Source organism: Nomascus leucogenys, chromosome 15, assembly GCF_006542625.1.
Source record: "Nomascus leucogenys isolate Asia chromosome 15, Asia_NLE_v1, whole genome shotgun sequence".
In the NCBI taxonomy this organism is placed as follows: domain Eukaryota; kingdom Metazoa; phylum Chordata; class Mammalia; order Primates; family Hylobatidae; genus Nomascus; species Nomascus leucogenys.
In genome coordinates this window covers 49,282,382-49,295,895 of record NC_044395.1, presented here as the reverse complement: position 1 = coordinate 49,295,895, position 13,514 = coordinate 49,282,382, and the positions used below count along the sequence as shown (strand labels likewise).

The following is a 13,514-nucleotide window of genomic DNA, read 5'->3' as shown; positions in this document are numbered from 1 at the left end:
AATTCATCCAATTTCTATGAATCTTCCTTTCTCTATTGTAATAGAATTCCAGTTGAGGCACTTGTCCAAATACTTTGTGATGTTTAACATATCAAGGCACTGTTGCCATCTGATGTTTTGAGTTGGCAACATAATGGCTTGGGTATCTGTCCTGCTATAGGCCATAAATCCTAGCAAATGTGTCACAAAAGAACGTAAAGCCTTATAATTACCATATGTGATTAATGGAAGTTCAAGTAGATTTCATTGAAAATTCTATTTTTACCACTGGAAAATGACCTACATTTTCATAATAACTTTTTAAAGGAATTTAATCATTTTATTAAAAAATCTAAATATTATTTTCTATAAGTGCAATATATGTATTAAATTAAATAGATAATTTATCAGGTATTTATTAGGAATAACCTTAGTTATTAGTATTCGACACCTCCCCTCCTCCCCTGGCTTTGGTTTTCCATTTATATAATGAAAGCAGTGCTATGGAGAGAAGTATTATGATAGCACTAACAATCATTTGAACTATTTAATATTAGGAGAATATATGAATAAATATTTCCACTTAAAATTGAAAAGGAATCAAGAGGCTTTGAAAAATTATTTTTTTTAAATTGTATTTGGCAAGACCACTCCTCTTTAAAGTTAAAATAGAAATGTAAAGCTTCTTGTTATACATAAATCAGTACTGTTTATTTCTAACTCTGAATATCAATTTTTTAAATTTAAAAATATGCAATAATATCTCACCCCATTTTAATGTCATCTGGTGTATTACTGTCCTTCATTGTGTTGTAACAACAGGTAGTGCTGATTCTATGTAAGTGAATTAACATTTCTGATGACATAATAACAAATAAATATTTTGCGATCTTATCAGTTATTTCTTATTTCTTATTTCAGGATTTTTGGCAGGTATATCAATGATGTTTTATAAAAGCACAACAATTTCCATGTATTTAGCATCCAAATTGGTAGAGGTAAGCGAAATTTTTATGCATGAACAGTTCCAAAGAATATAAAGCTTTTAGCTGCTGACTGTTTTAGCAGCAAATATATATCCCAATGGCAAACATAAATTTTAATCCTCTAAAAGTATTTGCAAAGTTGATTCCCCTGTGTTTTTCTTTGTGTGTGTGTTATTTTCAAATATACATTAAGTATAGAAAGAGTAGTGTAATTAACCCTCATGCCCCCATCATGCAGCTTCAACAGTTATCAGTATTTGGCCAGTCACCTTTCATCTATACTCCTCAACCCCACAGGTACCGAGTTATTTTAAAGGAAATCCCAGACGTTATATAATTTCATCCTTAAAAAAATTTCAGCGTAAAGACTCCTTAAAGAATAAAGGCTAAAGGCTTTTTCAAAACAAACAAATCAACAATACCACAGTATCATTATCATACATTAAAACCCTCCTAGTAATTCCATAGTAATATATCCAATTAGAGTTTATGTCTTTACTGATTATCTTATAAATATCTTTTTGCAATCATTTTATTTTAATCAAGTTCCAAAGTTTCTTTTAGTTTATAATAGCTACCCCCCTACTACTGCTGCTACTGCTTTTCTTCCTCCTCCTCCTCCTCCTCCTCCTTCCTTGACATTTATTTGTTGAAGATGTAGGTCATTAGTTCATGGAATTTCCCAAGTTCTGGATTTTGCTGATTGCACCCTCACTGTTGTTGTTTAACATGTTTCTTTAACTCATAAATTTTTTTAGTTGTTAACTAGATCTTGAGGCCTAAGCAAATTCAGGTTTAAATTTTTGTAGGAGGTAACAGCCATACTTCACATTTACTGTGTATGTGAACTTCCAATTGCATCACATGATGAGGCACAAAAATGTCTGGTTCTCTCTCTTTTTGTAATGCTAAGATTGATCAGTGGGCTTAGGTGTTGATAGAGCCAACATAAGGTTCCCCAGTAGCCTTTTAGCTAGTGGTTTCAGCAGCTGTTAATAATTATCACTGGGATTCATTATTTCATTAAGGGTTGCAAAATGATGAAAAATACTATTATTGTTTATTCTGTGTTTATTAGCTGAAATTGTTCTAAAAGAATTTTTCCTTTTCAGCTATTCGGTTACTCTGAAATACGTTATTCTGGAAAGTCAAAATAAAATGCTTGATTAGTTCATTTTTAATTACCAGTGTTTAGAATGAGTTAGTACCTTAGCATCCTGCAAAGTTGACCCATGAGTCTTTATTTTTAAAGTATCATTATGAAGATTTGGAGTTTAACATATATGATTTATTTTCATTATGCTCAAATTGTTCCCATCTTTGGCCATGAGAGCTTCCTTACATTGACTCTTGCTTGTTGTAGCATAACGCCATTATCTTTGATAGCTTTCTTGCTGTAAGACAATATATTCTGGGCTCATCTGGGACATTTTCTGCCTCAGACATAGAATCAGTCTTCTCTGTAATGGCTCCTAGTTTATTTTAGCGAGAAATGGTATTTAAAGATTTCAGTCCAGGTGCTAGAGGTTATTTGCTCCCAGGCTAGTTATTGATTCTTGGCTTTCGCAGTGAGTGGAGCTAGAGAATCTCCCTCCCCTTGCTTTTTAGAAACAGTAAATATATTTGGAGCATAGTGATATTTCTAATTCAAAGTTAAGAGTGTAGATTTTATTTAACTTGTTTAATTACTTGCTTTACCCAAATAATGTGCGTGTGTGTGTGTGAGAGAGAGAGACGGAGAGAGAAAGAAAGAGAGAGAGATTGAGAGAATATATACATCATGAAATCAGGAGGACAGGCAGGAGCCAGATCATCATGTAGGATTTTAAAAGCTGGGGTAAAGAATTTGTTTTTTTCTCAGTGCACTGGAAACCACTGACAAGTTTTAAGCATGGAAATGACAGTATTTAATTCACATTTTAAGAAGAACATTTTGGCCACTATTTAGAGGGAGGCAGGATCGAAGCTGAGAGAACAGTTAGTCTGTGTCAGGAAATGGTGGCTTGCACCAGGATGATAGCAGTAGAGATAGAGAGAACTATACAGATTTGGTGTATGTTTAAGAGTAGAGTTGACAAGACTTGCTAATGGAGAGGAAAAGGGAACTGAGAGAATCGAAATAATCCTTAGGTGGCAAAAATATATTCTTTAACACAAGAGGAAACCAATATTGAGATCTAGTTTATTAAAGGTATTTTACAGCTAAGTGGCCAGAGTTTTTTAAGGCAAGCAATGGTATCTCTCTGTTTCTTGTGTCATCAGGCCATATCTGATCCTGGCAAAAGAAACTGGCCTATAAACTATGCTGATGCAGACTTTTTTTTTTTAAATAGGATATTAGAAATTTAAGCTTGCTATGTCCTTTTGTGGAATTCATTGCTCTGTTGTAATAGACAATCATTTTTCTGATTGAAGTTAATTTTATATTAAAATGCTCTATAACTGTACAGTGAAAATGATATAAAAATCAACTGTATAGACCATTGTTTTCTAGGAACCTCTGAGTCAAATGCATATACTTATTTAGTATATATTATGTTCTCATTACTGTGCTAGGTACTGGAAAGAATATAGAAGTATAGGATATGGTTTCTGTCCTTCATTAACTTAGAATCTGGTTTATTAAATGAATTTTATAATAAATAATTAGAAACACAGTTATTCTATCTATTGGGAAATAGCTGTTTCACTTAACATTTCTGTGATGCAGTTCTACCACATCTGAATTAAATCTTCTTCAACACGAGTACAGCACAATATATCTGTATCTTGCAATATACCGTTACATATTTTTCTCAAAATAATGGCCAATGTATAATTATTTATCTTGTTTCCAAAATAGATTATAACTTGGTATATATCTTACAAATTCTCATATATCCCAGTCTCTTATACACATTATGTACATTTAATCCTCAGTATATACTTTTGGATTGATTTGTATGTAAAGTATCCACCTTATCATTTCCTTTGTTGCTTTGCTCTTTGGTTATGGTAGCTTATATAGATCTTGAGGATTCTTTTTATGGCAATTCAGTTGGGATATAATTTAAAAAGAGTCAGATTTACTTAGCAAATATTTTAATGCCATGTTCTAGGTTAGGTATTGAAGATCATGCAAAGTTGAAGAAGAGAAGTCTGTTGCCACCTGTCAGTGACTTCTTCTGAGTTCTCATCCTATTTATATTCTTTATTTTGTGGAGAATAGTGCCCAGCATGTAGACACCATTAAATGTTTACTGAATAGATCTTTCAGGGAAGAGAACACATGAGCACCGTCCAGAAAGCATTGAAGAGTAAATATCATTTAAAAAGCAGGAATAAAATGCTACTGAATTTACAGAAAAGTATTACTACTTGAAGCTGGGATTTGGAGCAAAACTGTGAGGGAAAGGGAAGGGCTGACCCTTAACATCATTATGAAAAATGTGACATGGTTTGAGCTCTGAAGGGAGTATTAGAGTTCAGAAAGGTAGACAACGTAGTTGTAGTCAGGGAGCACAATGCTCAACTATGTTTTTAATGCTAAGGTTTTTTCTTTATAACTCTTGTCTTATGCTTATTTTGCAGACAATGTATTTCAAAGGCATTGAGGCAGGGAAGGTTCCCTATTTTCCTCATGCAGATACTATCATCTATTCCATCTCTACAGCAATTTGCTTCCAGGCAGTAAGTATAGCTTTTTGAAATGAGAAATTGAATGATTCCTGTTTCTAATGTACATTAATCAAATGGGGGAAAAACAAACTCTGGGAACATTTCTATTTACAGTATTACATTTTAAGCTTCTTTTTTTTTTTTTTCAGCAAGATAGCTTACAAGCTTCTAATCTTTAATGTTAACCTAATAGGCTAGGTCCTTTTTATGAGTATACCAATTTTTAGGTTTTAATAGAGTACAATTTGTAAGTAAATTATTATTCCAGTACCTTGGGAAGAATGCCCCGATTTAATTATCCTTCCCTTTGATTAAAAAAAAAAAGGATAATAGGGATATGCTGATAATAGGCATAAATATAAATAATTGCATTTCTCCAATATTATTCAGAATGAGGATGGGGAAGAACTAGTTTCATATAAGCATTGTTCAATCTCTAAATTCTGTAACCATTATTATTGACATTAATGGTGTTAGGGCTGTTGTAAAATTTTTGGGAAAACTTTTATTTGCTCTTTCTCATAAAATGCTGCCAGGTTGAAAAACTCATTAAAACTAATGAAGTATCAATATCTCAGTAAATGCGTCCTGATAATGACTATTCACTTAATTATTATTTCAAAAGTGACTTTTTTTTTCTTTTTCTTTTTCTTTTTTTTTTTTTGAGATGGAATTTTGCTGTTGTCCAGGCTGGAGTGCAGTGGCACAATCTCAGCTTGCTGCAACCTGTGCCTCCTGGGTTCAAGTGATTCTCCTGCCTCAGCCTCCCAAGTAGCTGGGATTACAGGCATGCACCACCACGCCCGGCTAATTTTTGTATTTTCAGTAGAGGTGGGGTTTCTCCATGTTGGTTAGGCTGGTCTCGAGCTCTTGATCTCGGGTGATCTGCCCGCCTCGGCCTCTCCAAGTGCTGAGATTACAGGTGTGAGCCACCGTGCCCGGCCAAAAGCAACATTTTTATTTGAAGGCATATTTACAAAAATTCTTGATAGTTACCAACTTAAACATCAATACACCTTTGTGTATTTCATCACTTTCAGTTTTCATTTTTATTTACTAAAATAATTCTCAAATTTAATATTCTTAGGCTGTCATGGAAGTTCAGACTTTGAGACCATCTTACTGGAAGTTCCTTTTAAGACTCACCAAGGGCAAGTAAGTGACTACGCAGTTTTCTTAAAAGTATATGAGTGGTTTTGTCTTTTTGAGGGAATATTCTTTCAGAGGTAAAGTAGGGATTTATATATAAATAAAATATGAGCAACTTAACTAGGATAACATGGGGTGTTTTTTGAGTGAGCATTATTCTGACTATTCTTTTCCCTATAATATTGTAGATGTTTTAAGTGGTCTAGATTAATATCATGTTGATTTGCTAACTACTAATTAGCTGCTACATAAATACTTAAGTCTGACTATTTGAATCACTGTCCATTTCTTTTTGATTAAAAATATTAAACAGATTCATTAAAGATCATCCCACATAATTAACTGATTTCCATTTTGGAAATAGTCATATTGTGTTGGCTCTTATTGTAAGTATACGTTCCTCTACCTTACATGTCATTTTTGCTTTGTTTTGTTTTCTCCCCGATCTTAATCTAATTCTTTGGGGGGCATTTTAACCTAATAGAAAGAGCATGGGCTTTGGAGTCAGACAGACCTAAGTTTGATTCCAGCTCTGCTACCTTCAGCTGTGTTACTATGGAAAATTATTTACCCTCATGAGCCTAAGTTTTTTTCTGTCTACAATGAAACAATAATACATACGTTGTATGGTTGTAGGAAAATTAAGATGCTTATAGTAGCACTGGGTAAACTGCATGTATTACTATCATTATTAAGAATAATAGCAAATACTTGTATAGTGCTGACAATGTCCAACATATGGTTTTAAGAGGCATACATACAATATCCATGTATACATAAATATGCATTTAATCCTTAAATCCTAACTGTAAGAGTTAGGTTCTATTATTATCCCTGTTTTACATATGAGGAAACTAAAATGTACAAAGGGGTTAGATGGCTTGCCAGAGTCACTCAGTTAGTAAATGAAGGAGCTGGAACATAAACCAGGCAGTCTGGCTTCAGAACTTTCCCTCTTATCCAAGTCACTGTAGATCCTTTATATTGTTATTGTTTAATCATTTTTTGTCATTTAGTTTTCTGCACATTAATGAGTTTTACTAGTTGATTATTTTGGAAGGGAACTTACTTTGGAAAAGTACTCAAAGTCACATTTATAGGCTCTCAGAATAATGCTGGCCAATGATTCAAAACTAATTTCATTCAGCTGTTTTCTCCAGAAAGGAAATGCTTGTGAATAAGCACAGAGACCCAGAAGGTCTATCCTGTACATTAGCTGAATTTGTGTATTTAAAAAATGTTATGTATCTTAGGTTAGGTAATGGATAACATTAGGGTATGTTTTTACTGTGTTGTGTCTATTAGACATTTGAAAACCTATATGCTGTTTGCCTTTTAGTCATTAAATGTTTGCACATTTGAATGTGTTTTCATTTGATTGTGAGACGTTAAGACATCAGTTATGAGAGAAATTACATTTAATGCTTTTGCCTCATTGGTAATATTCGCTCATTTATTGTTTAGTTTCCTGTGAATTCATTCATCATAAAAATAATAATGAACCTAATTTTCTATTTGATACAGTCCAGTGGAAAGAATTCTAGAAGGGTTTAACATAATGGTTGTAATCTCTGGGGTTTCAGATCTGAGGATTATCTCTTTAAATAAAATATGAGACAGTGTATCTCGAAGGAGAGCATTCATGTGACTTGAATCTGCCATTGGATTTAGATCCTTTGCCACGTTAAAACATTTTCTGTTTTCCCATCCCACAAAAGATAAGTCAACTAAAATGAATTATTTTATTTTATAAACTATATTAATACTTGTTTACTGTATTCTTTGTTTTACAGATTTGCTGTCATGAACCGAAAAGTCCTTGATGTTTTTGGTACTGGTGCATCTAAACACTTTCAGGATTTCATCCCCAGGTTGGATCCAAGATACACAACTGTAACACCAGAGTTGCCCACAGAGTTTTCCTGAAGATGACTATAATTTATTAATGTGACTAAATGTTTCATCTTGAAGAGTTAATTATGTTGAACACAAAGGAGGGGGCCCAAGCTCGAACTTCAGTGTTATTTCAGTTAGAGATACTCTTTTCATTTGTTTTGTTTTTCTTATGAATCAGAAATTCAGAAGCTTTTTAGGAAGGTGTTGCTTAATAATTAAGCTTCCTCCATAGCCAGAATAAGATTCTGGATCACTGTAGTGATTGACATTATTATATATTATTGATCAAATTATGTCCACAAGCAATATTATATAATCTATGTAGAAGTGTAATAACAAACAAGAGTACACTTAAAATTACTTTAAAAGATGTCTTTAGTTCATTCCAATATAATTCTTGATTAAAATTAGGATTATGTCTACATTTTAGGATTTACAAAGGATCACGGGTACATGGATTTGGTCTATATTTTTTTTTAAAGTTTTGAATTGGTATCTGTAGTAGTGGAATGTTATAGATTTGAAGTAACTCTCCACGGACAGTGCTGCTTTCGTGTAGAGCAATTTAATTGGAGAAGTGGCCATTCTTACTTCAGGGATGCAAAGATGGGTCTCATACCATTTGGATAAATGTCGTGGTATCCATGCTTTTTTTCAACTAATAACATCATCTCTCTTCATGACCAGTTAGTTGGGCTATTTGGCAGGCCAGTGAACCTATGTACTAATGGCAAGTTAGGGGCAAATGGAAATGGACACATCCGATAGAGTTGAAATGTATGTTTTAATCTTTCACGGAAGTATTACACTTGAATATTTAAAAACAAAACTTTTAAACTTCTATAGGTTTATGATGTTTGTTTTTCATTTATATGGGCATAATCCTTCATAGCTCAGTTTATATGCCATTGTTGTATTAGAAGGGATCAAAATCCTATGGAACAAAGTAGTCTTGGCAAGTTGGCAGTTTGTGTCCTCTCAGCTGTTTAACTTATGTAATGGATGTTTTGCACCTGAAAACACTATAAAAATCCAGTGGTTGTTTAAAAAGCCCATTTGTCACTAATTCCATTCAGGTTCTCCAGCCTTCTTCTTGAATATCATTGTCACCATTTTTACTGTTAGAATAAAGAGGTGACACCGTAAAGTCCTGCTGATAATGAGAGTAGTTCAGGACAGCTGTGATTGAAATATTGTCACTATTTCCAGTTTTTCAGGGAAAAGTTATACTTTTCTATGTTAATAAAAAGCTGAAGTGATGTACAGTTAATGTAACATGTAGGGATGATGATATTTTTAAAATACAATTTGTTGCTAAAAAGTTTTTAGGCCATTGCAAATTATGCAGTAGAACTTGCGTTGCAAAAGGAATTATAACCCACACTTTAAAAATGCTTAATCCCCCATATTCAATTTCATCAAGCCCTGTATACTTCTGCTTAAATGTAATTCAATCCTTGGTTGTTATGGCAAACAGAAACCCAACAAAAAGACTCTGGTACCATGGTAACAGAGCCACTTTATCATTTGGTCAAAATTTGGCATTATGATTAGCTTTTTAGAATTGACCTGTTTATTTGGCAATGCTGTTAAAGGATCATTTTGGTTTCAGACTTCAAAGTTGATTAATAAATTTAATCTTAACTTTTTATTCACTGAAATCAAAATGATGGTTGGTACTGTGTTTACTGTTTAAAATGAAGTACTAAAGCACTGAGAACTGCACCTCATTTTCCTTATCCAGAAATTGTGCTTATATATTTTCCTGTCAGGTTAAAAAAGATGTTTTAATTCATAAATTATTGTTTTCATTGACATTAGAAGACTGTGATATTGAAAGATTAATTATGAAATTTGCTGAGATTGTTTAGTAAAATTTTGCTGGTCAAAAAGGTGTATTTCTACAATTTACTTTTTCATTTTGATAAATTGCAGTCATTTTTAAAATTTTATATAAAATGTAAAATGAAATAGCTATCATGAAGCAGAATACAATGATGAATGTATAGGTTGAGTGAATAACCAATTTGCAGTGGTGGATTGAGAAGTCCGGTTTGATTTCATTGGGACAGACTGCAAAGTGTAGTTGTTTGAGCAAACACAAAGACACTGTGTTTTTGAAGACAATCAGAATGATTACCTTTCTACCTCTAACTAATCAGGTATTGATTGACAACTTTTTGGCATTATAAATAAAGTAAAATAGATCTCTGCATTCCAAAATATGTTTTTTAGTTTATTTATATCCTGAAGAAATGGTAAGTTTTCACTGGAACTGATTACAGTAAACAATAATATGTCCCCTTAGTCTTTCTGACATTTTTATGTAGATTGAGACTGAAAAACAGTGCATTTGGGGCAGTGGCATTATGGTCATTTCATTGCTATTTTCTGTTTTAATAAAATCCTAGAACTACTACCAACTGAGTAAAGACTGAGTTTGCAAGATAACAGATTGTCTCAAATCTATTCAATTCTCAGCAGTTTTTCATCAGATAATTTCAGGATCCATTTTATTACTCATTTTTGAAGTAACACCTTTGGTTTAGTTATATTTTCCCATAAATTCTGCTTTTGCTTCTGTAACTTTTTTCTTGAACTATAAGCATAGTCATCACTCAGTTGATACCTAGTTTATTTTTTGCCTTCATTTGTTGTTTAGTCAGTTGTTATTTAATTCAGAATTTTATATTTTTTTTAGCTCTCAGATTTTATAATGAACTTTTATTAGAATGAACATGTATATTTTTGATGGAATCCAAACTGAGCAAATGTCACACAGTATTTTCTTGTTGTGCTCGAGTGTTCATCTCCTTGTAGATTATATCTAGGCTAACATTTCATTTAGTTGTTAATGCTGACGTAATTGTTTCCTGCTTATATTTTATCATATCCCTGAGCTTCTGTGTGCTCTACATTTCATAGGTAATGAAAAGCAATGTCCTTTACTCTCAAGGAGCTTTGTCCACTTGCCTGTGTCACAACCTCTCCCTTGGTGCTAATAAGGAAGCTTCTTGTGGGGCTGAAGGGAACTGACCACTAGAGCAATGACCCAAATGTTGTTTTTGGAGCAGAGAAATTATTAGCCCAGAGATTCCTTAAATTCTCCATGTGATTTTTTATGTTTTTTATTTTTTGAGATGAGGTCTAGCTCTGTTGCCCGGGTTGGGGTATAGTGGTGCAATCATAGCTCATTGAAACCTCAAATTCCTTGGTTCAAGCAATTATTTCCCCTCAGTCTCTAACAGCTGGGACAACAGGCATGTGCCACCATGCCTGGCTAATATTTAATTTTTTTTTTTTTTTTGTAGAAACAAGGCGTTGCTATGTTGTCCAGGCTGGTCTTGAACTCCTGGCCTCAAGTGATCCTCTTGGCTTGGCCTCCCCGGACTCTGGGATTCCAGGTGTGAGCCACGGTACCTAGCCATATTTTTATTTGTATGAGTATTAAGTAGTTTGACACAGCAACAAAGTTGTCCTTTGTTTCCCAAAGGCAAAAGTATACATTTCTTACTAAGATATCTTCTAAACAGTAATACTTCACTCAGCTGAAAATGAGTGGCCAAGAAAAAAATACAAGAAAAGTAATAAGAAGTGATTATTTTCTATAGGGCTGCGCCTTGAATGTAATGAGTAATAAGGTTACTTTCATCGTGGAGGTGATGAGGCCCTTTACTGTTGGTGCTGAAGCCACCGTTGGTGCCAGCTCTATAATTTCTTCTTCTTGTGGAATTAACAAAGAAAGGAGTGTCAAGGACTGAGATGACCCTCAGATTGGGGTGCTGTCTTAGATTCTAGGGCTTTGTAGTACTGTGTTTCTGTTTAAAGTAGTGGCCTCAGGTGACTTTGTAATAGCCCTGTAGTTGCAAAAAGGGTAACTACAAAGAAATGAAACTGACTCTAACTAGTGTGTGACTTCAGGAAACAGAAATGGGGCAGTAAGTTGGCCATGATGTAGCTTGTGTCATAGGACTACATCAGGGTAGTGAGTGAATGGCCTTAAGCTTACAGCTGTGGTGAATAAGAATGTGTGCTATTTTACACACAGAAGAAAATGATTGACTTTTGGTTGGAGGAAAGAATTTATATCTGGTCTTTTGGAAATTATTCTGTTGCTGTTTTATGTGGGCTCGCTCTCCCTCTCTCTCTGTCTCTCTCTGTCTGTCTCTCTTGCTGCCCCCTCCCCCTGCCACCTTGTCCATTCTCAGCTTGCTGGTGTTACTTTATGTTAACTATTCTCCTTGGACTTCATTGCAACCTTTTTAAGGCAGCCATTCAAGTGAGAGGCTCTGGAGTGATCATAAGGGTGATAACAATGGAGTAAGCATTTCCAGAGACACTGATTTTTTTGTGTGTGCTCTGTATTTCTTAGGCAGGATGATGTGGAAGATAATTGCACAGATATGGAAGGAGATGTTTCTCTGTATGTGAAGCCTTTAAATCCAGAACAATTAATTTCTTCTCTTCTTAAAACCCCATCACATCACGTGACTCTGGAATTTCCTATTTTCTCCATTTTTTTTCCATCTGTCCCTCCTACAAATATGTTTTACATGAAATAATGTATTGGGTTTTATCTTTTGTCCCAGCAGACCTGAAAATCCCAGTATATTACCACAGACACACATACCATCTGGTCAACAACAGGGACATCAGGGCCAAGCGCAGTTTATACTTCTTTCTTTAGCTCACAAACTTGCCTGTTCAATTTTTTTTTGTTTTTTTTTTGTTGTTGTTTTTTAATGTTCAGTTTTGTGTCGTACTCTCCTCCACCCTCAGCCTGCTGCCTCCGCAGAGCATAACATTCTAATCTTGTCAGACTGTGGATAATAGGATGTTCTCTGGTCTTGGCATAGAGGCCATAGGCATACAACATGCCTTTATCTGTCTTGCTTAGACTCAGCATCCCTTTCTGTCTTGAGAGATTCAGGCTACCATAAAGTAGACCTGTAGACCTATGTTGGCTGAGGTCACCCTGCATTACTACTTTCCTCCATCCCTGAACTAGGACCAGTTAATTTTCGAAGTCTAGTTCTTCAGTGTCTATTAAACTTTTTCCAGTAGTTAATCGATCTCTTAAATTAATTTTCTTTTCAGATTATTTTTGGTCACCTAAGAGGACCCTGAAGCTATAGTGCCAAAGGTTTAAAGCATGAAGTACATCCTGTGGTTGGTCATTATGGGATTGGATGCCAAAACGAATGGGAGAGAAGAGACTATAAACACATTTTAAGCCTTATCTCTTTTCTCCTATTCTTCTCTTTACCTTTCCTGGCCTGTGCTTTCCTGCCATATCTTTGCTATGTATTTCTTCATCTTGAGCTCTCAAGGGAAAAAACAGAAGTACCTATTTTTCTATTTATTTCAGGGAAAAGTGAAGGTAAATAATATCTGCAAAGCTTCAGGAAGAAATTCAGTTGCATCTAAATCTGAGTTGGCAGTTTTTGATAGCCTGTCATTGCTCAGGGATTGCGCTAAGGCTCTCTTCAGAACCAAAGGGCAGGATAAATGAATCTATGAAACTAGAGGCATAACGGAATCATATGAGGACCTTTTTTTTTTTCCACTAAAACTCTTCCTATAACTTGGATTAAAATTCAAAAATGGGATTGCAGTCATTGTTAATTGCTCAACTAGTGGCAGTTTTTCCTTGCTGAGGGAACACTGACGTTGTTTAAGACAGTTACATGCCTAGCCCTAGGGATGAATCATAATTGTTCTAGGCCTTTCATGTCCTTCTTTTCTTCTTGTCCAGATATTTTTCCAACCAGTCTTTACTCGGAGGTGTTCATGTGACCCTGTTTTGGCCAATAAAATGTAATGGAAAATCTGGGAAACACTTGGGAA

The 13,514-nt window shown here is 34.3% G+C and overlaps 1 protein-coding gene across 3 annotated transcripts in view; it reads left to right on the top strand.

The window, feature by feature from the left end:
* TMEM135 (transmembrane protein 135) overlaps positions 1–9,890 on the top strand; it is a 273,418-nt gene extending 263,528 nt beyond the window's left edge. For all 3 annotated transcript variants that reach the window (XM_030829053.1, XM_030829054.1, XM_030829055.1), the window contains 4 exons: positions 901–977; positions 4,536–4,634; positions 5,710–5,777; positions 7,565–9,890. In XM_030829053.1, coding sequence (XP_030684913.1) covers positions 901–977; positions 4,536–4,634; positions 5,710–5,777; positions 7,565–7,697 — 377 coding nt within the window. In that variant the 3' untranslated portion in view covers positions 7,698–9,890. The remainder of the gene's footprint in view (positions 1–900; positions 978–4,535; positions 4,635–5,709; positions 5,778–7,564) is intronic.
* The last annotated feature ends 3,624 nt before the right edge of the window (positions 9,891–13,514 follow it).